Source organism: Scyliorhinus canicula, chromosome 6, assembly GCF_902713615.1.
Source record: "Scyliorhinus canicula chromosome 6, sScyCan1.1, whole genome shotgun sequence".
Taxonomy (NCBI): Eukaryota; Metazoa; Chordata; class Chondrichthyes; order Carcharhiniformes; family Scyliorhinidae; genus Scyliorhinus; species Scyliorhinus canicula.
This window is the reverse complement of record NC_052151.1, coordinates 35,256,799-35,280,937: the sequence shown is the minus strand read 5'-3', so window position 1 is coordinate 35,280,937 and position 24,139 is coordinate 35,256,799. Positions and strand designations below refer to the sequence as shown.

At 50.2% G+C, this 24,139-nt stretch overlaps 1 protein-coding gene across 1 annotated transcript in view; it reads right to left on the bottom strand.

Annotated features, from left to right (window-relative positions):
* traf3ip2a (TRAF3 interacting protein 2a) overlaps positions 1-24,139 on the bottom strand; it is a 114,104-nt gene that overhangs the window by 57,043 nt on the left and 32,922 nt on the right. The window contains exon 2 of the mRNA XM_038799146.1: positions 13,284-14,246. Coding sequence (XP_038655074.1) covers positions 13,284-14,246 — 963 coding nt within the window. The remainder of the gene's footprint in view (positions 1-13,283; positions 14,247-24,139) is intronic.

Below are 24,139 nucleotides of genomic sequence, written 5' to 3'. Positions count from 1 at the left end.
GCTAAAAAGGTCAAGGAAAGTTGACTACGGGAAAGAAGGTTGTCACCCTCCGACCTGTCACACAAGGGCAAATGGACCATCGCTCAAAGGGAGTGATGTCACTTATTAACATAGCCAGTCTGCTACCTAACTACAAAGGTCTTACACCCGGACTCTAATCACCCCATGAACAGACGTTAAACATTAGAATGATAACTTGGACTGTGGGCATTCACTTCTTTATTTCAGAAGGGATGAGTTTAAGAAACATTGTGAAACAGGGTGTGTTTGGCCCGCAATTACATGAGTTACCCGCATCTTTGGTCATGACGTTTGTGGCTTTCAGTGCCCTTAATTGAAGTGTTTAATTGAAATACATATTTTTATTCATAGCATTTACAGTGAAGAAGGAGGCCACTCGGCCCATCGAGTCTGCATCAGGCCTTTGGAAAGAACACCCCATTTAAGCCCACACTTCCAACCTATCCCCGTAACCCAGTAACCCCACCCAATCGTTTTTTTGGACACGAAGGGCAATGCACATTTTTGGGACTTGTGGGAGGAAACCGGAGCACCCGGAGGAAACCCACGCAGACATGGGGAGAACTTGCAGACTCCGCACAGACAGTGACCCAAGCCGGGTCTTGAACCTGTGACCCCGGAGCTGCGAAGCAACTGCGCTAACCACTGTGCTACTCGAGGCATTTTCACTTTCTGTGTAAAGCACAAAATACAACCACCTTTATACAACTATCATAAAACAAAACCTCCTCACTTTCGTAAAACCTCACCACCTTAAACACCCCACAAGCCCCATTTTGTAATTACAAAGAAAAACAAGAATACTTATAGCATAAAGAAAAAAAATAACCCCCCCCCCCGGACATTTACCAATCCTTAAGGAAGGAGATGAATACCCTCCACCTCGAGAAGAACCCCTCCCACCCAAGACAAATGTTAATTTCTCCAAGGGCAGAAATTCCGCCAAGTTACTCACCCACCCGCTGCCTTGGGCAGATCCGCTTAAACATTTTAAGAGAAACAAATGTATTTGAAACTGGCAACAAAAGGATTTGCATGACCTTGGTTCTGGTGAAAGTGTGTTCATTAGATAGTGGATAGAACGTGGCCTTATATTGTCATTCATGGTCCATAGAATCCCGACAGTGCAGAAGAAGGACATTCGGCCCATCTGGTCCACATTGATCCTCCGAAAGAGGATCCTACCTCGGCCCGCTCCCCCGCCCTGTCCCCGTGCGTTGATTGTTGCCAATCCATCTAACCTGCACACCTTTGGACTGTGGGAGAAAAAGGGGCATCCGGAGGAAACCCACGCAGAAATGGGGAGAAAGTGCAAACACCACACAGACAGACATAGAATCATAGGGCGCGATTCTCCGACCCCACGCCGGGTGGGAGAATCATGGGAGTGCCGTGCGAATGACGCCACGCCGCCCTGGCACCCGCAGGCGATTCTCCCACCACCCCCAAAATGGCGTGTCGCGTTTTGCGGCAGGCCGCTCGGAGAATCGCCGCTCCGGTCGAGTGGCGATTCTCCGGCCCGGATGGGCCGAGCGGCCTGCCTAATACGACCGGTTCACGCCAGCGCCAACCACACCTGGTCGCTGCCGCCGTGAACAGCGCGCGAACGCTGCGTGTGGGGCCTGTGGGGGGGCAGAGGAAGAATCGAGCACCAGGGGGGTGCTCAGGAGGGGTCTGGCCCGCGATCGGTACCCACCAATCGTCGGGCCGGCGTCTCTGAAAGGCACACTCTTTTCCCTCCGCCGCCCCACGAGATCACTCTGACATGTCTTGTGAGGCAGCGGAGGGGAAGACGGCAACCGCAACGGTGCCGCTTTGACGCAAGTGTCAAGGCCCGGCGCCAGAGATTGACGCGCTGCCACTCCTAGCCCCCTGGGGGTGGGAGAATAGGGGGAAAGGAACGGCCTCTGACGCCGGAGTGAAACACTCCGGGTTTCACTCCGGCGTCGGCACTTTGTCTCCTTTTGGGAGAATCCCGGCCATAGAATCCCAACAGCAAAGGAGGGCATTCGGCCCATCAAGACTGCACCGACCCTGGGAAAGAGCACCCTACCAAGACCCACGCCCCACTCTATCCCTCTAACCCAGTAACCCCACCTAACCTTTTGGACACCAAGGGTCAATGTCGCACGGCCAATCCACCTAACCTGCACATCATTGGACAATGGGAGGAAACCGGAGCACCTGGAGGAAACCCACGCAGGCACGTGGAGTGCAAGCTCCACACAGACAGTCACCCAATGCCAGAGTTGAACCCGGGTCCGTGCCGCTGTGAGGCAACAGTGCTAACCACTCTGCCAACGTGCCGCCCCCTATGTTCAGTTATGGTGGGACGAGGACAGGGATTTTTTTACCTTTCCGTCTTGGACCTATAATTTTGTTGCATCTCCTATACAGGAAAACAGAACTCCACCAAACCCACAAGCTTCTGTATTCAGAGAGACTTCATGTCCATGCGAACACAGTCGAAAATACTTTATCCAGCAACTTGAACAGAAAACATCCCATGGCTTTCCACTGGAGCTTTCTGAAACAAAGCATGGCACCAAGACACATAAGGAAATAGGAGATCAGATGACCAAAAGCTTGGTGAAAGAGGTTGGTTTTAAGGGGATCCTTAATGGAGGAAAACAACATCAAAAGACCGAGAGATGTCGGGGGAATTAGGCAGCTCAAGGCATGGCCAACTATGGGAGAAAGATTACATTCAGGAGTTCCCAAAAGGCCAACAACAGAGGACCGCAGATAACTCTGATGTGGAGGAGATTCCAGAGGTAGGGAAGGGGTCAAGGACAGGGATGGATTTGAAAAGGAGGATGAGAATTTCAAAGTCAAGATGTTGCCTGGCTGGGAACCAATGTAGGTCAGTGAGCACTGGGGCAAGTTAAGACATGGGCAGCGGATATTTGGGCAACCTCCAGCCAGGAGTGCACTGGAATAGTCAAGTCGCGAGTTTATAACAAAAGCACACAGCAAATCGAAGAGCGATACAATCTGCCGTGCCTTATCAAACAGCTGTCACTTCTCAGAGCCTAAATCAACTCCGCACCTCACAACTTGGTTTCTCAAGTGTATTGATGGCAACTGATAAACAACCATCTGTGAAACAGCATATTTGCAAAAACAGTATGCGTGCACAAAGGCAGACATTATTTCAGGACAATGAGGCCAATGTCGTACTGTATTGTGAAGTTGTAAGCGCTGTCATAGGAAACATGACAGGACATTTGTGCACAGCAAGTTTCCATAATCAGCCATGTGTCAATGCCCCCAAAGGGATCGATTTTTTTAGTGGGAAATTTGGGGGCGGGGCTTTGCTGGAGGAATAAAGACAACAGGCAGTTGTAAAGTGCCTCAATTTATTTGTTGAAAGTCAAGTGTCTTATTTGCTCCTCCAGCAAGTTGCCAGGTCTCGCATTCCAATCTCTCCACTTCCCCTACTCCTCTTCACATTTCAAAGGTGCCAGAGTAACATCTTTCTGGGTTGTATCTGCGTACAATGAATCCATAGCTCACTCTAAAATGCTGTAACTTAGCCCCTATGCTCATTCTCCTCCTCCGCAAATTGAAATAAAGACATTGATATTGAGAAATTTGTATTTTCAAATGAAAAGTGGAGCTCTGAACCTGAATTTATGCAGAAGCAGAAGTCCATTCTCTATCCCAGAAAGCACTGAAAAGATCACTCGGCAGGAAAAGAAGCCCACAAAATGGTCTTCTCAATGCGGCATCCATGGATAAACATGCTGCAGTTCTCACTGCCACTGATGGTGGGGGTGCTGTTTATTTGCGATGGGTGAGTCAGACCTCTGGCCAAGTGCAGCACGGTAGCAAAGTGCTTAGCACTGTTGCTTCACAGCTCCAGGGTCCCAGGTTCGATTCCCAGCTTGGCTCACTGTCTGTGGGGAGTCTGCACGTTCTCCCTGTGTCAGCGTGGGTTTCCTCCGGGTGCTCCGGTTTCTTCCCACAAGTCCCGAAATAAGTGCTGTTCTCCCTCAGTGTATCCGAACAGGCGCCGGAATGTGGCGACTAGGGGCTTTTCGCAGTAACATTGCAGCATTATTGTAAGCCTTCTTGTGACAATAAAGATTATTATTAAGTGCATTCTACTTTCTCCTGCCCATCGCTCTCGATCTCTTCCACTTGGATTGGATTGGATTTGTTTATTGTCACGTGTACCGAGGTACAGTGAAAAGTACTTTTCTGCGAGCAGCTCAACAGATCATTAAGTACATGGGAAGAAAAGGGAATTAAACAAAATTCAAGAAAATACATAATAGGGCAACACAAGATATACAATGTAACTACATAAGCATTGGCATCAGATGAAGCATACAGGGTGTAGTGTTAATGAGGTCAGTCAATAAGAGGGTCATTTAGGAGTCTGGTGACAGTGGGGAAGAAGCTGTTTTTGAGTCTGTTCGTGCGTGTTCTCAGACTTCTGTATCTCCTGCCCGATGGAAGAAGTTGGAAAAGTGAGTAAGCCGGTTGGGAGGGATCCTTGATTATGTTGCCCGCTTTCCCCCGGCAGCGGGAGGTGTAGATGGAATCAATGGATGGGAGGCAGGTTCGTGTGATGGATTAGGCGGTATTCACGACACTCTGAAGTTCCTTGTGGTCCTGGGCTGAGCAGTTGCCATACCAGGCTGTGATGCAGCCAGATAGGATGCTCTCTATAGTGCATCTGTAAAAGTTGGTAAGGGTTAATGTGGACATGCCAAATTTCCTTAGTTTCCTGAGGAAGTATAGGCGCTGTTGTGCTTTCTTGGTGATAGCATCGACGTGAGTGGACCAGGACAGATTTTTTGTGATGTGCACTCCTAGGAATTTGAAACTGCTAACCATCTCCACCTCGGCCCCGTTGATGCTGACAGGGGTGTGTACAGTACTTTGCTTCCTGAAGTCAATGACCAGCTCTTTAGTTTTGCTGGCATTGAGGGAGAGATTGTTGTCGTTACACCACTCCACTAGGTTCTCTATCTCCCTCCTGTATTCTGACTTGTCGTTATTCGAGATCCGGCCCACTATGGTCGTAACATCAGCAAACTTGTAGATGGAGTTGGAACCAAGTTTTGCCACGCAGTCGTGTGTGTACAGGGAGTAGAGTAGGGATCCTACAATGTGGTCTGCAATGTGGTCTGATTTACTTTTATCATTTTTAAACCCATCAATTATAATACCTTGATTTCCAAATGCAGTGATGAAAAAAACTCATTTTTCAAATTTGCATTTCCTTGTACCAGGCAGTGTCTTAGGGACTTTTCAAATTTCTCCCTACAGTAGCAGAGGTCAATGTTGCACACAGTCCTTAACTCAGTTTGCTATCGTCCCCCGAATTGGGTTTGCTATCTCCCCCCAAATTCAGTAGTCCTTCATGGTTCTCTGGTGATCTGCCGTGCGACACTTTGTGGCTCTTGCCAAACCAGCAATGCAATGAATCACCAGTTGATTCATTGTCTGGTCTCTGGTGTCAGTTGAGGTGCAAATTGTGAGCCAGGATGCTGGGAAACTCCCTGCTTTTCATCGAAGAGCTCAGCGAGATCTTTCAGATAATGCAGGACCGCAGGAATAAGCAAGCTGGCACCTTGGTTTAACGTTTCCTTCAGAGTGTGGCGATCAATTCTCTCACGCTAAAGGATTAAATTGTGGGGGGGGAAAAAACACACCATCTGCCACCACAGGTCATAACCCAGCAAACTCCTGAATAAAACTGAACTGCTTGGCAGTAAATCTGTCAGTGTACAGTGTTCCTGCTGTAGATGTTTCCTATAGATAAGATTGCCAAAGCGTATTCACCATTAACTTCCTTACAATCCAAAGCACGCAGGCACAGCCTTGTGGAACAATGGCACCACCTTCATCGAAACCTTAGTAAAACATTGAGATAAACTTTCCTACGACAGAAAGATCAGCGACCGCTAGGCACTGTAAGAAGAGTCGATATGAGGGCAGGAGCTTTTTGAAACATTAGAAAATTATGATGCAGAATGCACTTGTGCCTTGTAGATAGTGGACAGGGGACAAGTCAGGAGTGTGATGGCTGTCATGATATGCAAGCATGCAGCTAATGAACACATAGAATAGGACACGACCAATGAGCAGTCAGGACACTCAGGGGTGGTATCTCACTATCAGGGGATGAGGCACTCACACCCGGCCTCTTTCCACAGACCAACATCTACAGAGTGAGACAGGGTGTATCCTCAGCATCACACCCCAGCTCGTGGCCGAGAGCAAGGCTGGTTCAGTTAGACTGAGTTACTACATTTAGATTAGCAGAGAGTCGAACTCATTGAGAACTGTGCCAATAGTTCAATAAAACAGATTGAACTCGCTTCAAAGTCTGGAGCATCTTTTACTCAAAACTGCATCAAGTGGCAGCTTGTGTTATTCCACATTACAAAACGCAACAATGGCTCTCAAGATGCACAGCAGCAAGCCTCACCTTTGACAGCATCTTGCAAAGTCACGATCTCTAGCAACGTCAAGGGCAGCAGATGCATGGGAAGACTATCACATGCAAGTTTTCCTAAAATCCACACGCCATCCCTGACTTGGAACTATAATGCTTCAGTGTCGCTGGGTCAAAATCCTGAAACTTCCTCCCTAACAGCACTGTGGGCGTACCTACACTTCAGAGACTGAAGCGGTTCAAGAAGGCTGCTCATCACCACCTTCTCAAGGGCAATTAGGGATGGACGATAAATGCTGACCTCACCAGCGAACCCCATATCCCATGGAAGAATTATTTTTTTTTAAAAATTCACCACTTTTGAAATTTTGGGCGCTAGCTACTGGCTGCATCCGGTGAGAATGGGAGCAGGGCGTGGTTGGTAAATGCCGGGAGAGCTCTCTTCCTGGCTTTCCCACAGCCATTATGCCTCGCGGGATTTAATCAGATGTCACGAGACGTCGCGATCTGGGTCCCACCTACAATGGGCTGGATCCAGTCTTGCGTGATTAATTGGGTTTAAGAACCCACTCACGGTGGCACAGTGGTTAGCACTGCTGCCTCACGGCGCAGAGGACCCGGGTTCGATCCTAGCCCCGGGTCAAATTCTCCCCGTGTCTGCATGGGTCTCAACCCCATCCATGCCTAAAAACATGTGCAGGGTAGCTGGATTGGCCACACTGAACTGTCCCCTTATTGGAAAAAGATTATTGCGTACTCTAAATTTTAAAAAAAGAACCCACTTAACCATGCTGACACCAGGAGCAGCACGGCGGCACAGTGGTTAGCACTGCTGCCTCACGGCGCAAAGGTCCCAGATTCAATCCCGGCCCTGGACCACCGCCCATGTGGTGTTTGCACATTCTCCCCATGTCTGGGTGGGTCTCACCCCCACAACCCAAAGATGTGCAGGTTAGGTGGATTGGCCACGCTAAATTGTCCCTTTTTTGGGGAAAAAAAAGAATTGGGTACTAGTTTTAGAAAAAAGGAACCACTTAACCATGCTGACGCCAGATCTAACCGGCTTCCAGAATCCCCAAGGAGACCCCAGACATGGGCCAGGCAGAACAGCATCTGGAGGATCTCCCAGGCCATTGAAAGCCCCTGGGTGGTTAGGGACATGGCAGGGTGGCACCCTGGCTCTCCCCCAACACCGGGGCATCTTGGCACTACCACCCTGGCACTGTCAAGGTGTCTGGGTGGCATTAGCAGGGTGACACTGCCAAGGATCAGGGCCTGAGGAGGGTCCATGTCCATGAGGATTGTAGGGGGTATGAAGGGTGGGGGTGAAGGGATGGGTGCAGGGCTGGTATGGAGGGTCTCACGGAAGGTGGGGGGGGGGGGAATGTATGAAGGTTGGGGGCCCCGAAAGGTTGGGTTGGGGGGGGGGGGGGGCTCAAAAGGGGGCGTGGGAAGACCTGAAAAGCGCCCCCATAGCTTGGTGCCCTCACTCGGGGGGGGATGTAGGGTAATACCCATGTGTGTGTGGAGGGGGGTGACATTGCCCATGGATGGGGGAGTGGAGAACCTCAAACTCACTTCAGGAGATTGGGGCACCCTTTCAAACTGATGGCCCGATCTCCGAGGGGCCGGTCCTTCCGGCAGGTTCAGCTTCCCAGTGATCAAATAATTCAAAGTGTTGGCTCAACCGGTGAGATACCACCCAGGGCTTGAAAAAGCCACCAAGTGTCATTGTAATAATAATAATCTTTATTATTGTCACAAGTAGGCTTACATTAACACTGCAATGAAGTTACTGTGAAAAGCCCCTAGTCACCACATTCCGGCGCCTGTTCGGGTACACAGAGGGAGAATTCAGAATGTCCAAATTACCTAACAAGTACGTCTTTCGGGACTTGTGGGAGGAAACCGGAGCACCCGGAGGAAACCCACGCAGACACAGGGAGAACGTGCAGACTCCGCACAGACAGTGATCCAAGCCGGGAATCGAACCTGGGACCCTGGCGCTGTGAAGCAACAGTGCTAACTACTGTGCTACCGTGCTGCCATTAGCTAGCGGTGGGGAACTCACCGACAAGAGCTGGATAGAAACTGCCAGCCAAACCCACCTGAAATGACACTTAGAAACGCTCTGTTTTCTCTGCTATTACACATCGACACCTTGACTCTGGTGGATGGACACTGTTCACCGTGGTGTTGAAGATAAATGACAACTGATCGGAAGCTATTCTGCTTATTTTAGCAAAGGTTTGTGCTGCTTGTTTATTTCTGTTCCAAAGATGTTAACACCTTTTTCTAACATTGCCAATATAATGTTGTGGCGATTTCGGAGACATGGGTAGAGCAGGGACAGGAATGGTTGTTGCAGGTTCCAGGATTTAGATGTTTCTGTAAGAACAGAGAAGATGGTAAAAGAGGGGGGGGTGTGGCATTGTTAATCAAGGAAAGTATTACGGCGGTAGAAAGGACGCTTGAGGACTCGTCTACTGAGGCAGTATGGGCCGAGGTTAGGAACAGTAGAGGAGAGGTCACCCTGTTGGGAGTTGTCTATAGACCTCCGAATAGTTCCAGAGATGTAGAGGAAAGGATTGCAAAGATGATTCTTGACAGGAGCGAGAGTAACAGGGTAGTTGTTATGGGGGACTTTAACTTTCCAAATATTGACTGGAAATACTATAGTTCGAGTACTATAGATGGGTCAGTTTTTGTGCAGTGTGTGCAGGAGGGTTTTCTGACACAGTATGTAGACAGGCCAACAAGGGGCGAGGCCACATTGGATTTGGTACTGGGTAATGAACCCGGCCAGGTGTTAGATTTAGATGTAGGTGAGCACTTTGGTGATAGTGATCACAACTCGGTTATGTTTACTTTAGCAATGGGCAGGGATAGGTATATACCGCAAGGCAAGAATTATAGCTGGGGGAAAGGCAATTATGAAGCTATTCGGCAAGATTTAGGATGTATAGGATGGGGAAAGAAACTGCAGGGGATGGGTACAATCGAAATGTGGAGCTTTTTCAAGGAACAGCTACTGCGTGTCCTTGATAAGTATGTACCTGTCAGGCAGGGAGGAAGTTGTCGAGCAAGGGAACCGTGGTTTACTAAGGAAGTTGAAGCACTTGTCAAGAGGAAGAAGAAGGCTTATGTTAGGATGAGACATGAAGGCTCAGTTAGGGCACTTGAGAGTTACAAGTTAGCCAGGAAGGACCTAAAGGGAGAGTTAAGAAGAGCGAGGAGAGGACACGAAAAGTCGTTGGCGGATAGGATCAAGGAAAACCCTAAGGCTTTCTATAGGTATATCAGGAACAAAAGAATGACTGACTAGAGTAAGATTAGGGCCAATCAAGGATAGTAGTGGAAAGTTGTGTGTGGAATCAGTGGAGATAGGGGAAGCATTAAATGGATATTTTTCGTCAGTGTTTACATTGAAGAAAGACAATGTTGTCGAGGAGAACACTCAGGTTCAGTCGACCAGGCTAGATGGAATTGAGGTTCAAAAAGGAGGAGGTGTTAGCAATTTTAGAAAATGTCAAAATAGATAAGTCCCCTGGGCCAGATGGGATTTATCCTAGGATTCTCTGGGAAGCCAGGGAGGAGATTGCAGAGCCTTTGTCCTTGATCTTTATGTCGTCTTTGTCGACAGGAATAGTGCCGGAAGACTGGAGGATAGCAAATGTTGTCCCCTTGTTCAAGAAGGGGAGTAGAGACAACCCTGGTAATTATAGACCTGTGAGCCTTACTTCGGTTGTGGGTAAAATGTTGGAAAAGGTTATAAGAGATAGGGTTTATAATCATCTTGAAAAGAACAAGTTGATTAGCGATACTCAACACGGTTTTGTGAAGGGTAGGTCATGTCTCACAAACCTTATTGAGTTTTTTGAGAAGGTGACCAAACAGGGGGATCAGGGTAAAGCTGTTGATGTGGTGAATATGGATTTCAGTAAGGCATTTGATAAGGTTCCCCACGGTAGGCTATTGCAGAAAATAAGGAAGTATGGAATTGAAGGTGATTTAGCGGTTTGGATCAGTAATTGGCTAGCTGAAAGAAGACAGAGGGTGGTGGTTGATGGCAAATGTTCATCCTGGAGTTCAGTTACTAGTGGTGTACCGCAAGGATCTGTTTTGGGGCCACTGCTGTTTGTCATTTTTATAAATGACCTGGAAGAGGGTGTAGAAGGATGGGTTAGTAAATTTGCAGATGACACGAAGGTCGGTAGAGTTGTGGATAGTGCTGAAGGATGTTATAGGATACAGAGGGACATAGATAAGCTGCAGAGCTGGGCTGAGAGGTGGCAGATGGAGTTTAATGCGGAAAAGTGTGAGGTGGTTCACTTTGGAAGGAGTAACAGGAATGCAGAGTACTGGGCTAATGGCAAGATTCTTGGTAGTGTAGATGAACAGAGAGATCTCGGCATCCAGGTACATAAATCCCTGAAAGTTGCCACCCAGGTTAATAGGGCTGTTAAGAAGGCATATGGTGTGCTAGCCTTTATAAGCAGGGGGATTGAGTTTCGGAACCACAAGGTCATGCTGCAGCTGTACATAACTCTGGTGCGGCCGCACCTGGAGTACTGCGTGCAGTTCTGGTCACCACATTATAGGAAGGATGTGGAAGCTTTGGAAAGGGTTCAGAGGAGATTTACTAGGATGTTGCCTGGTATGGAGGGAAGGTCTTACGAGGAAAGGCTCAGGGAATTGAGGTTGTTTTCGTTAGAGAGGAGAAGGCTGAGAGGTGACTTAATAGAGACATATAAGATAGTCAGAGGGTTAGATAGGGTGGATAGTGAGAGTCTTTTTCCTCGGATGGTGATGACCAACACGAGGGGACATAGCTTTAAATTGAGGGGTGATAGATATAGGACAGATGTCAGAGGCAGTTTCTTTACTCAGAGAGTAGTAGGGGTGTGGAACGCCCTGCCTGCAACAGTAGTAGACTCGCCAACTTTAAGGGCATTTAAGTGGTCACTGAATAGACACATGGATGAAAATGGAATAGGTCAGATAGGCTTCAGATGGTTTCACAGGTCGGCGCAACATCGAGGGCCGAAGGGCCCGTACTGCGCTGTAGTGTTCTATCTTCTATGTTCTATAAGAGTGGTACATTGGCGTGTTTGTCAGTAAAGTCACACATTCGCTGTCTCATTGACCACTTATCACAGTGGGTTTCCTCTTCCCTCGCCGGGATTCTCCATTTCTGAGACTAAGTGCTGACGCCGGCGTGGGAACGGTGCCGTTGTCTGACCGGAAAAAACAGAGCAAAATGGCCACTGATCCCCTGTTTGGTGCAGCCCCAAAGAGAGCTTCCCTCTTTTGAAACAGGACCTTCAACAGCAACAGGAGGACTGATCCCACAGAATCATAGAATCCCCACGGTGCAGAAGGCTCGCTGACATGAGGCAGGGGCCACTTTCATTCCTGGGTCCCAACTTCCAAACAAACCTGGTGCCAAGGATGTCAGCTGAGGCAATGGGCAAGGGGTCCCTGGCGAGGCAGCTACAGGAATATGCTGCTAATTATGTTAATTATGGCTAGCTGCAGTCAGGTGATGGGCATTAACCTGAGACCCCTGTTAAACAGGGCACAGACTAAAACTGCGGTTGTTGGGCTCGGAGGTGTACGCTTGTCATGTGTAACTCGGTAAATAAATTTAAAAGTGTGTACGGATTGGCTCTAGTTCTGTCGTTCACCAACCAGTCTGCCGATGGAGAATAGGCCAGCCTGGAACATCAGGTAACTGGTGGGTTATTCATGGGGGTAAAAGCACGCCACCTTGCTTCTGCCCAAGCGAACAGGATTAAAAATTCAATTTAAATCACTTTTTTGACCTTTATATTAATAATAAGAATCGCTTATTGTCACGAGTAGGCTTCAATGAAGTTACTGTGAATAGCCTCTAGTCACCACATTCCGGTGCCTGTTCAGGGAGGCCCGATGCGGCAATTGAACCCGAGCTGCTGACCTTGCACTGCATTACAAGTCAGCTGTTTAGCCCACTGTGCTAAAACCAGCCCCTCTGCCTGCTGCCCCTTTTAAATTGCTGCTCCTGCTGAGCGCAATATTGGGGCTGGTTTAGCACATTGTAAGTCAGCTGGCTTATAATGCAGAACAAAATGCAGTTCAATTCCCGTACCGGCCTCCCCGAACAGGCGCCGGAATGTGGCAATGAGGGGCTTTTCATAAAAACTTCATTGAAGCCTACTCGTGACAATAAGCGATTATTATTATTATTTGGGTAGTAAATGTGGCTCTGGCGATATAATGCTGGCCTCTTGAAGGAGCTATCAATCAGGCGCCCACCCCTGTCCCTTCCCTTGGCCTGCACTTTTGTTTCCTCTTTGCGTATTAATCCAATTCCTTTTTGAAAGTTACGACTAAGTTGGCCCTTTCCACCTTTTCAGGCCAATGCATTCCAGATCACAACTAGGGGCGCCAATCAATGGCCTCACTTCGGTTCCTTCGTCAGCCCAGGCGACCGAGCCACAAACCGGGCAGGGCAGGTGGAGGCAAAATGTTCGGAATAATTTCGGGAACAAAAAGAGGCAGTGACAGGATGGGGTGAAGTAAGATGGACCGAGTACCTTTCCTCATTCATAAGGTCTCCTGTGGATTTATTTATTTGACACACACTTGAGGGAAAGCTGGACCAACATAAAGGGAGATAGAGCAGAGGACACTGCTGCCGGGGTCACACGATGAGGGTCGGGAGGAGCCAGCATTAACATCAGCGTGGACCAATTGGGCCGAGTGGCCAGTTTCTTGACTAAATGAGAGTGACTCTCCTCAGCAATCAATTGAACTGAAACTAGATAGTAACTCCATCAGTGGTTAGGGAGCAAAACCATTCACTTACATGGGGTTTGCAGTTGTTGAACAGCCTGTTGGAATCTGTACTGAGGAACGCCAGGAGAGTACGGAAGAATGTAGCCTGGGGTATTGGCGTATGGAAACACAGGATACATGTGGGACTCTCCCGCTGAGATTTCCCAGGACCGCAAAGGGCTGGGGGGCTCCAAGTCATGCAGTCCTGAAATGAGCGGTCCGGGGGCATCCAGCTGCCCGACTCCAATGTCGTCTTGAGATTCATAGCCAGTGTCTTTACTGGGTAATTCCAATTGGGTCTGACACTCCGACATGCTGCTTAGCGAAACACTGGCAGGATTTCTGGCTAAACGTGGAAAAGCGTCATACAATCCTTTCTCGATTTCACGGGATTGGTCCTGATGGAGCGAGGCGGCCCCGGCATCTAAACAAGCTGGGAATGAGACTTGCTTCACCTGCTCGCTGTTCTCAGGCCGGCTGGATCGATCCAACCTTCCCCAGTGGCTTTGTTTGGCCATCGCTGCCAAGAACATGCTGGTGTCAGAATAGCCGGAAGAGGCACCCTTCCCGAATCCCGAGGAACGGTCATGTTCGTTTGCCGTTGCGAAATCCTTAAAATCAGATTCCAGTGCCTCCCTTGGCTTGCCGGGAGCTTCCCCGAGTGAAAAATGGTACTGTTCAGTGTTACCCATCAGCTTCTGAGAGTGTGGGCCAGGCTGGGGCTGATAGCAATGACTGCCAGGGTGGGGGGCTTGGAGAGCAGGTCTTAGCTGCTCCCTTGCTGGGGCGCTGTTCCCAACCGGCATTTCATATGCGAACACGTGCTGGGCGGGTGCACGGTCGCAGTGACTGGCTTCAGTTTTTCCTCCATTGACGCGCTGCCTGTGCGCCTCAAGTTTCCCATCGACACAATCGGCTGGTGAATCTGAAGGCTGGATCCAGCAATGCAGGTTCTCGTCCACCTCCTCGGCCCTGCTCTGGGAGTCTGCCCTTGCTGAAAAACAAAAAGATTGCGGAGAAGCACGATGAGCGGGGTGAGGTGACACAGGCGCTTTTTTTAAAAAAAAATGTATTTTATTACAAACATGTATCAAAACAGGTTACAGCGAATAAACACCCCGGAAAACATACTTCCCAACAATCAACTATACAGTCTGTACAGATTTGTTTCCCCCTTTTCACCCCCCCCCCCCTCTCCCCAGCCCCCTGCGACGAACAACTCCTCAAACACGGTCACAAACATCCCCCTCCTTTCCTCAAACCCCACCTCTGCTGAGCCCCTTAACTCATACTTTATCTTCTCTAACCGCAATTCATACTGGTCACCCAACCAAATCACGGCCCCCGACGCTGCACTCCGGCACCTGTTCGGGTACGCCGAGGGAGAATTCAGAACGTCTAATTCACCTGATAAGCATGTCTTTTGGGATTAGCGGGAGGGAACCGGAGCACCCGGAGGAAACCCACACAGACACGGGGAGGTCGTGCAGACTCCACACAGACAGTGACCCAGCCGGGAATCGAACCTGGGACCCTGGTGCTGTGAATCAATAGTGCTAACCACTGTGCTGCCCACACATACCTGGCTCAGTGTCAAATTTCTTGTGAAACAACCTTAGGACATTTCACTTTGTTATGTAAAGGCGATTTGTTGTCACGTATGGACCAGGAATATTTTATATTAACCAGTAGATATCATAGAATCTCTCCAGTGCAGGAGGCCATTCGGCCCATTGAGTCCGCACCGACCCTCTGAAAGAGCATCCTACCTAGGCCCACACTCCCGCCCTGCCCCTGTAATCTGATCTGTACATCAAAAAGCAATTGATCATGGCCAATGCCTGCACATCTTTGGACTGTGGGAGGAAACTGGAGCACCCGGAGAAAACCCACGCAGACACAGGGAGAAAGTGCAAACTCCACACAGACAGTCAGCCGCGGTCGGAATTGAACCCGGGTCCCTTGGGCTGTGAGGCAGCAGTGCTAACCACTGTGCCGCCCCTGTATCTTCAGTACAAATAACTCAAGAGATTCAGATTTAGTTAACACCCTTGCACATAGCCGAGAAACATCTTAAAGCACTTCACACTATGTTTTTTATAATCATTCACAGCGTGACGCTGATAAGGTTGTGAAAGCGGTTAATAAAGCAGACAGGGTGGGATGTACGGAGCACCATGCCCCGTGTATTGTGCTGGGGAGGCAGTCTGCCAGCACGATCCAGCAGTCCCACTGCTGTCATCAGGAATTCCCGTGGACAGCACCCCTCGTTGCAGGAAACCCTTGTCCCAGCATGTGACCGGAATTTCCCGCCACCGTGAACAGCTGATGAATCCCGTCCAGTGTATCCAACACTTTATTAAAGAGGGGGCACAGGGTCCAAACGAAAGGAGGCTATGCCAAATCTGTTGTTTTATAGGCACTGGAACGACCGCGTTCGACGGCTTTCTCGGCGTTTGGGTCGGCAGGAAGGCAGTGAGTTCTTTATCTACCACAAGGGCACATGCAGCAGCTTTGCACGTCTGCAGGGACAGTAATGGTTATCCCCTGGCCTGAGGTCAGGCTCCAGGCAGGTCGCAGCAAAGAGCAAGACACCAGTGAGTGCTGTGGAGTGGCACGTGGAGCGGCACATGGAGCGGCACGTGGAGTGCTGTGACTCTACACCATGCAGCACCATCTGGGTTTTAGTAGCTATCAAAGAGGAAGCTGGATTCTTTCCTCACCATCACTTGTCTGCGGTTCCCTCCCCCTACCCTAGCTGTTGCTACATATCTGCCCAGTCTCAACTTAATCATGCACCCCCCCCCCCCCCACCCCCATCAGTCCAGACAAAGGCTGCTGATGGGTTGAATTACATTTTAAGACCTTTCAGAATCTTTGCCTCAACCTATGACACTTCCTTTAAATGTCTCCGCCTCTCCAAATTTGACCAGCACACAATTCTCCACTCCTCCCATTGTCATCATCATCCTCAGGCCAGAACCATGTTGCCCAAACCGAAGTACCATTGAGTTGGCTTGCTTAGGGCCATTTCAGAGGCAAGTTAAGAGTCAACCGCAGAGTGGTTAGCACTGTTATTTCACAGCGCCGGGGACCCGGGTTCGATTCCCGGCTTGGGTGTGGAGTCTGCGTTCTCCCCGTATCTGCGTGGGTTTCCTCCGGGTGCTCCGGTTTCCTCCCACAAGTCCCGAAAGACGTGCTGTTAGGTGAATTGGACATTCTGAATTCTCCCTCCATGTAACCGAACAGGCGCCGGAATGTGGCGACTAGGGGCTTTTCACAGTAACTTCATTGCAGTGTTAATGTAAGCCTACTTGTGACAATAAAGATTATTTTTTTTTAAACACGTTACTGCGGGTCACAGGCAGGCAATGGTAGCAGATTTCCTTCCCTAAAGAGCATCAGATGGGCTCGGAAATGAGCTTTATATTAATTATATTAAGGGCAGCACGGTGGCCTAGTGGTTAGCACAGCTGCCTCACGGCGCCGAGGTCCCTGGTTCGATCCCGGCTCTGGGTCACTGTCCATGTGGAGTTTGCACATTCTCCCCGTGTTTGTGTGGGTTTCGCCCCCACAACCCAAAGATGTGCAGGGTAGATGGATTGGCCACGCTAAATTGGAAAAATTGGGTACTCTAAATTTATTTTAAAAAAATATATTAATTGAATTTAAATTCCACCATCTGCCGTGGGGGGATTTGGAACCCATATCCCCAGAGCAATACCCTGGGCCTCTGGGATTACACCACCATCTCCCCCTGTGAACTCGGAGAAGCTAATGGTGCTGTTTACAATTGAGGTTTGGTAATGAAAGTCAAGCAGCGCAGCTTAAAACTGTCTTGCACCTTGCCCCCCCCCCCCCCCCCCCCCCCCCCCGCCGACAATCTGGAGGGCAGAGTGTATCATTGTGCTGCAGAAATGAAGTTTGAGTAAGTTTCCCTAAAATAACCTACAGCATTGCTGCCCAAGTTTCCCCCATCCTACACTCACTAACCCACCAGAATTTAATTCAGCCATTAACCCCACCTCCTTCCTCTCTTGGTATTTACCCAGGGCTGCTGCTGACAGGGTATTCGATGCTGCCCATCGTACCTCCAGGGCAGCATGGTGCACAGTAGTTAGCACTGCTGCCTTATAGCACCAGGGACCCAGATTCGATTCCGACCTCGCATGACTGTTTTGCAGTCTGTACGTTCTCCCAGTGTCTGGGTTTCCTCCGGGTGCTCCGGTTTCCATCCACAGTCCAAAGACGTGCCGGGTAGGTTACAGGGTAATGGGGATAGGCCGAGGTAGAACGCTCTTTCGGATGGTCGGTGCAACTCGATGGGCTGAATGGCTTACTTCTGCACTGTAGTGACTCTATGGATTCCGTCGGCAACTCACCCAGATTACTTAGATGATGCTCAAGGCCGGACTTGGGTATCATGCAATGAAGCCGCATTGCTGCCCGGGTGCCCGAAGCACTGACCTCCATTCCCCATTCAAACACTAACCACCCATCCCGCGACAAAACCATGTCCCGAAATACAATGGTCCACCGCCATCTGGTGGCAAAGTGAGGCACTGCATGGCGAATTCAGGTGTGGGAAAATGGTTCTGTGCTGATGAAAGAGAAAAAAAAGACAGCCTGACAAAAGCAGTCCAAAAAGTACTCCTGCAGAGCAGTCACTGCTGTAATGTAGGAAATGCAGCAGTCAATGTGCACGCAGAAAGCTGGCACAAACAGCAATGTGATAATGATCAGAGAGCCTGATTCGGTGATATTATTATAGGAGTAAATAGTGGGCAGGACATCAGGGATAACTCACCTGCTCCTCTCCAGAATAACATTGCTGGAACTTTTACACTCAACTGAGAGCACAGGCTGGGCCTTGGTTCGATGTATCATTCCAAAGGATAGGGTTACAGAGAAAGGGCAGGAAAGTGGGCCTGAGGAATGCCAGATCAGCCATGATCCGATTAAATGGTGGAGGAGACCCGATATGCCGAACGGTCTGCTACTTCTCCTATTTCTTATGTCCACCTCTGAGGGACTTGAACTCACAACTTTCAGACTTCGAGATAAGGACGCTACCAACTGAGCCACACTAATATAGGCCCAACACCTACTGCAGCTGGCCGTCTGCCATCCAGGTACTAACCAGGCTCAGCTTCCGAGATCGGACAGGATCGGATGCTTTCAGGCCAGTGTGGCTGCAGGAAAAGAGTTGCACGCACCCACGTTCAGGAGGGGCAGGAGCACCAGAAGGTCCTGGACCAGCCCGTTTACATTTGGAGCAGTATCGCATTGCCGTTTGTTGCAGCTTGCTGTGCGTAAATTGACTGTCGGGTTTCCTACATTCCAACGGAGGTTACGCTTCGAAAACCGGCTGTTCAGTAGCATCCCGGGGCTCTGGGGCATCCCGGGGCTCTGGGGCATCCCGGGGCTCTGGAGAAATGCGAGTCCTTCTTTCATCAGCAGCTACTTCAGGCTCAGAAACTCCACATCACTGTTTCTCTGGGTGGATGGATACTGGTTAACAGTTGCTCCTCACAATCCTGAGCTGATCCTATCTGAGCGCAAAAACGCGCAATTTGGAGCCAAATGGCTACTGGCCCTAAGTACAAAGCCTTGGTGGATGGGCCATGAGCAGACGGGGATTTGGGTAGAGATTGAATCTGAAATGCAAAGAGCCCAGGAACAGTTTCCATCCCATTTCGCGGAAGGGAAATGAGTACTTTGCTGTGATTATGCACTGAAAATCTAGACCTAGTTCACTGACAGTCAAGCCGCCTTCAGTGTTGCCGCATTATACTCAATGGGGGTGATTTTAATCCACTCAAAAGGCCAGAGAAAAGATTGGGCCCTATGCATCACATTGCGTTCGCATCGAGAGGAATGTTCCTTTTGAATTCTGAAACCACTCAGTTTTAATACATAATGCCGCACTGTTGTGATGAATGCAGGGATTTCAGCTGCATTGTATTACAGGTGTGCGGTGAGGGAAGGGTTAATAGCCTGAGTTAGTGTGCGACTGCTGCAGTCACGTTTTGAAATAAATCCTAGCTTGAAAGACAACAAAGGTTTTGTAGGCGTGCAAGTAAGCCATCGCAAAAAGCTTGGGCTAATGGGGTTTTGTTTGGATCAAGGGGATTCCCTGTGGAGTTAATTAAATTTCAGCTTGGTAAGTTGACGTTGTTAATGGGTGGAGCTAAGGCGTCAGGAATATTTGCAGGAAAAGCAGGTCCATAGAGTTCTGGATGAAGCTGTGACCAGAAGCCAACCGGTTGCGCTCTGAAAAGTGAATGTTGGCCCCTTTGAGGGTGAAACTGTGGAGTTAATATTGGGGAAAACAGAAATGGCAAAGATGCTAAATCAATGCTTTGCCTCAGTTTTCACGGTGGAGGACACTAGTACCATTCCAATAGGAATAGGCAATTCAGAGGTAATGTAAAGGGAGGAACTTGGGATCAGCATCAATTGGGAAATCAACAAACACTTGGGGTTGAGGGCAGACAAGCCCCCCGGAGCCTGATGGCCTACATCCTAAGGTGTGAAAGGAAGTGGCAGAGGAGATAGTGGATCCATTGGTTATAATATTCCCAAATTTCCTGGACATAGGAAAGATTCCAGTGGATTGGAAAAATGTTAATGTAACACCCTTATTCAAAAAGGGAGGGAAGTCTTCCAGTGGCGGCTATGAAGGAGTACGTCGCACATTTGGTGGCTCCCGCTCGGGTCGGACCTTTGTCCCCGATTTTTTGTCGGATTTGATTTGGAAATTTGATGGCGGATGCAAGTGTGAAGAGGAATCCGACATCGGTGCATGAAGAGGCGGACCAGAAGTGCTCGCAAAGGAAGAAATAGGCGAATGGAGAAGGCTTGGGCTGACGCTGCAGAGGGAGAAAGCATGGCAGACGACCAGAGTCCTGGCTCGATGAACCAGCTGTCGACGGAGCAGCTGACGCAGTTCATACAGGACGGCTTCACCAAGCAGAAACAGGAATGCTTGGATCCGATTAGGGAACCGATTGCGCGGCTGGAACTCAGACTGGATGCTCAGGATCGGGCGATCCAGAAAGTAGAGAAGGCACTGATTTGTAGGAGGAACACCAAGCTGCAGTGGAGTTGGAGGTGGAAGACCAACAGAAAAGGCTCCTGGAGAAGGTGGAGGACCTAAAGAATAGGTCCCACCGGCAGAACTTGAGAATCATTGGTCTCCCGGAGGGGTCCGAAGAAGCGGACGCATGGGCATACATAGCGGGCATGTTCGAGAAGCTAATGGGGGATGGGACATTCCCCCGACCCTTGGAGGTGGACAGGGCTCACAGAACAGTCACAAGGAAGCCGCATGTACCCCCCCCCCCCCCCCACCCCCAACTCCCCCCCCACCGCCCCCCCACCTCCCCCCCCACCCCCAACTCCCTCCCAACACCCCCCCCCCCCACCGAGGGCAATGGTGGTGAGATTCCACAGGTACCTGGGCAAGGAGCGTATTTTACGGTGGGCCAGGCAGGCACGAGGCTGTAAATGGGAGAATAGCATCCTGCTATATATATATCAGGATCGGAGTGCAGAGGTGGCCAGAAGAGCAGGGTTCAACCAGATAAAGTTGACCTTTTTCGAGAAGAAGGTTATGTTTGGACTGCTATATCCAGCCCATCTTTGGGTCACTTATGAGGAGCAACATTTTTACTTTGAGTTGCCCAAGGAAGCGATGGACTTCGTTAGAAGGAAAGGGCTGGCAGCGGACTGAGGCCTTTGAACCTTGCTGCAGCGCTCATGTTAAACAAGTTTTTTTGTTTTTGGACGTTATCTGTAATGCCTTCTGTATTGATTTGGGGCCTGTTGCAGAGCTGTGTGAGTTAAAGTTTGCATTTGCTCTGATAGGGGATGGAGGTGTGAATGTTAGATCTTCGGTTTGATTTTCTTTGTGTTTCTTTCAGGCAATTGGGTTGGGGTTGTTTTTCTTTAGCGCATGTGTCCAAGCCGGTGGTGGTGGTGGTGGTGGTTTTGGGGGGGGGGGGGGGGCAATAGGTTGGAGAACGTCAGGCATCATGGGCGGGTGCCACCAAGCTAGCTGGGCAGGCTAGCTCACGGAAGCGCAGTGGGGGGTTGGGCAGATGTTATGCCTGTTGAAGGGGGTAGTTTGCATAGTGCTGTACGAGGGGGGGATGTTCTGCTGACGGGGGAGGGATATTTGCTGTGGGACAAAAAGGAAGTTGGGGGCGGAGGCTGTCTGGGGGGCGGGCCTGCAGATGTGTGGGGCGCGGGCTGGAGAATGGCCAAGAAAGGTGATGGCTGGCGGAGGGCGTGGGGGGGGCAGGAAGCCCCCCAACCAGACTGATCACATGGAATGTAAAAGGGCTAAATGGGCCGATTAAGAGGGCACGCGTGTTTGCGCATTTGGAGGGGACTGAAGGCGGACGTGGCAATGGGACAGGAGTAACTGACCAGGTCAGGCTAATGAAGGAATGGGTCGGTCAGGTTTTCCACTCGGGGCTGGACTCCCAAGACTAGAGGGGTCGCGATCCTGATTAACAAGCAAGTGTCATTCGAGGCAGGAAGAATAGTTGCAGATGTGGGAGGCCGTTACATTATGGTTAGTGGGCCCACGGAGATTTGGGCAGCCGAGAGTGAAGGAGGTTTCCTTCTACTCACACATGCATAACGTGTACTCCCGGATTGATTTTGTAATCCTGAACAGGGCTTTACTGACACCGAGTATTCAGCGATCACGATCTCGGACCATGTCCCGCACTGGGTGAGCAAGGAGGGTGGCCAACGTCCACACTGGAGGCTGGATGTTGGACTTTTAGCGGATGAGGTGGTGTGTAGGCGGCTGAGGAAATCTATCCAGAAATATCTGGAAGTTGACTTCCGGTGGCGGCTATGAGGGAGTAAGTTCGCACATTTGGTGGCTCTCGCTCCGGTCTGACTTTAAGACCTTTTTCCCCAACTTTTTTGAACTTTTGAGCGTGGAGTGAAAAGCAATAGCACTCTAGACCTGAATCCATAGAGTTATATGGACTTAAGGAGCAGAATGGAGCGAAAACAGGTGAAGAAGGGGCTGAATAAAGGTGGTGTGGAAGCTCAAGTGGGAGGAAAGATGGCTGATGAACGGACCACGGGTAGGAAGGTCCAGGCAGCACTGGGCAACATTCTGCGGGTCATTAAAGAGAGCTTCGCAGCACTGAAGCGGGATAATCTGGAACCGCTCCAGAAAGCGGTGGAGCGACTTGACCAGAGGCTGGATGCTCAGGATAAGAAGGTCCAAGCACTGGAGAAGACAATGGAAGAGCAGGCAGATTTCCAAACAGTAGCAGACGTGGAAATTAGTAAGTTGAAGGAGCAGCAAGCAAGGCTGATGGACAAGCTGGAGGACCTGGAAAACAGGTCTCGCCGGCAGAATCTGAGAATCATTGGGCTCCCAGAGGGGGCCGAGGGAATGGATGCCACGGCATATGTGGCAGACATGCTGCAGAAGCTGGTGGGAGATGATTTCTTCCTGCGTCCGTTGGAGCTGGACAGGACACACAGAGTGCAGGCGAGGCAGCCACCGGGGGGGGGGGGGGGGGGGGGGGGGGGGGGGGGGGGGGGGGGGGGGGGGGGGGGGGGGGGGGGGGGGGGGGGCGATGGTGGTCAGGTTCCATAGGTTCGTGGACAAGGAGCGGGTTCTACAGTGGGCCAAGAGCACGAGGAGCTGCTCATGGAACAACAGTGTCCTGCGCATCTACCAGGATCTGAGCCAGGAGGTGGCCAGAAGGAGGGCAGCCTACAGACAAATTAAAGAGATTCTGTTTAAAAAGGTCAAGTTTGGGTTACTTTTCCCGGCGCGGCTTTGGGTCACATACCGGGAACAGCAACATTATTTTGACGACCTGGAGGAAGCGATGGACTTCGCTAAGGGGCATGGACTGGTGCTGAACTGAGGACCCATGGACTCAAGTTAGAGTGTATTAAGGGATGTCTGCAGTTGTTCACAGATTGCCCTTCGTGTTAGCGATGTCGTTCGGCATGCTCGTCTATTTAAAATTGGGGGTGTTCCTGTGTTTGTGTTTGCCTGTTTGAAAGTTTTTTTGTTTTTTTTTTTATAAATTTAGATTACCCAATTATTTTTTCCAATTAAGGGACAATTTAGCGTGGCCAATCCACCTACTCTGCACATTTTTTTTGGGTTGTGGGGGCGAAACCCACGCAGACACGGGGAGAATGTGCAAACTCCACACGGACAGTGACCCAGAGCCGGGATCGAACCTGGGACCTCAGCGCCGTGAGGTGGTTGTGCTAACCACTAGGCCACCGTGCTGCCCTACCTGTTTGAAAGTTAAAGCCAAAGTGATAGTTAAAGTTTAAGTTGCTGGGTGCTGGGGGGCTGTTCGGGTTCTCTTTGCTTTTTTTTCTTCTGGGAATGTTGCTTTGTTCTTTGTTTGTTTTCTCTCTGTCTCGGTCCCAGAGCGATTGCTCGAACAGGGCTGTTCTGGGGAGGTGGTGTTGATGGGCGGGCGGGGGCGGGTGGGAAGGGGGGGGGGGGGGGGGGGGGGGAGAGACAATAGGTGGGAGACATGGTGGCACTGGAGTTGAGAGCCACCAGGCTAGCTGCTTTGAGCTAGTCAACGGGAGCGAGGTGGGGGGTGTGTATACAGCCAGTATATGGCAAGAGTTAGGTTACAAGGGGTTGTTGTTGGTGGAGGGGGGGGAGAAGATGATCTGCTGACGAGGGAGGGAGCTGAACCAGGTTACAGGGAAGGGGTCGGGGGTGGGAGCTGCCAAGAGGCGGACCAGGGGAGGCGTGGCACATGGGCAGGCCCAAGAAGGGGGATGGCTAATCAGCGTTGGGGGGGGGGGGGGGGGGGGGGGGGCAGGGTGCCCTCCAACCAGGTTGATCACCTGGAATGTTAGAGGATT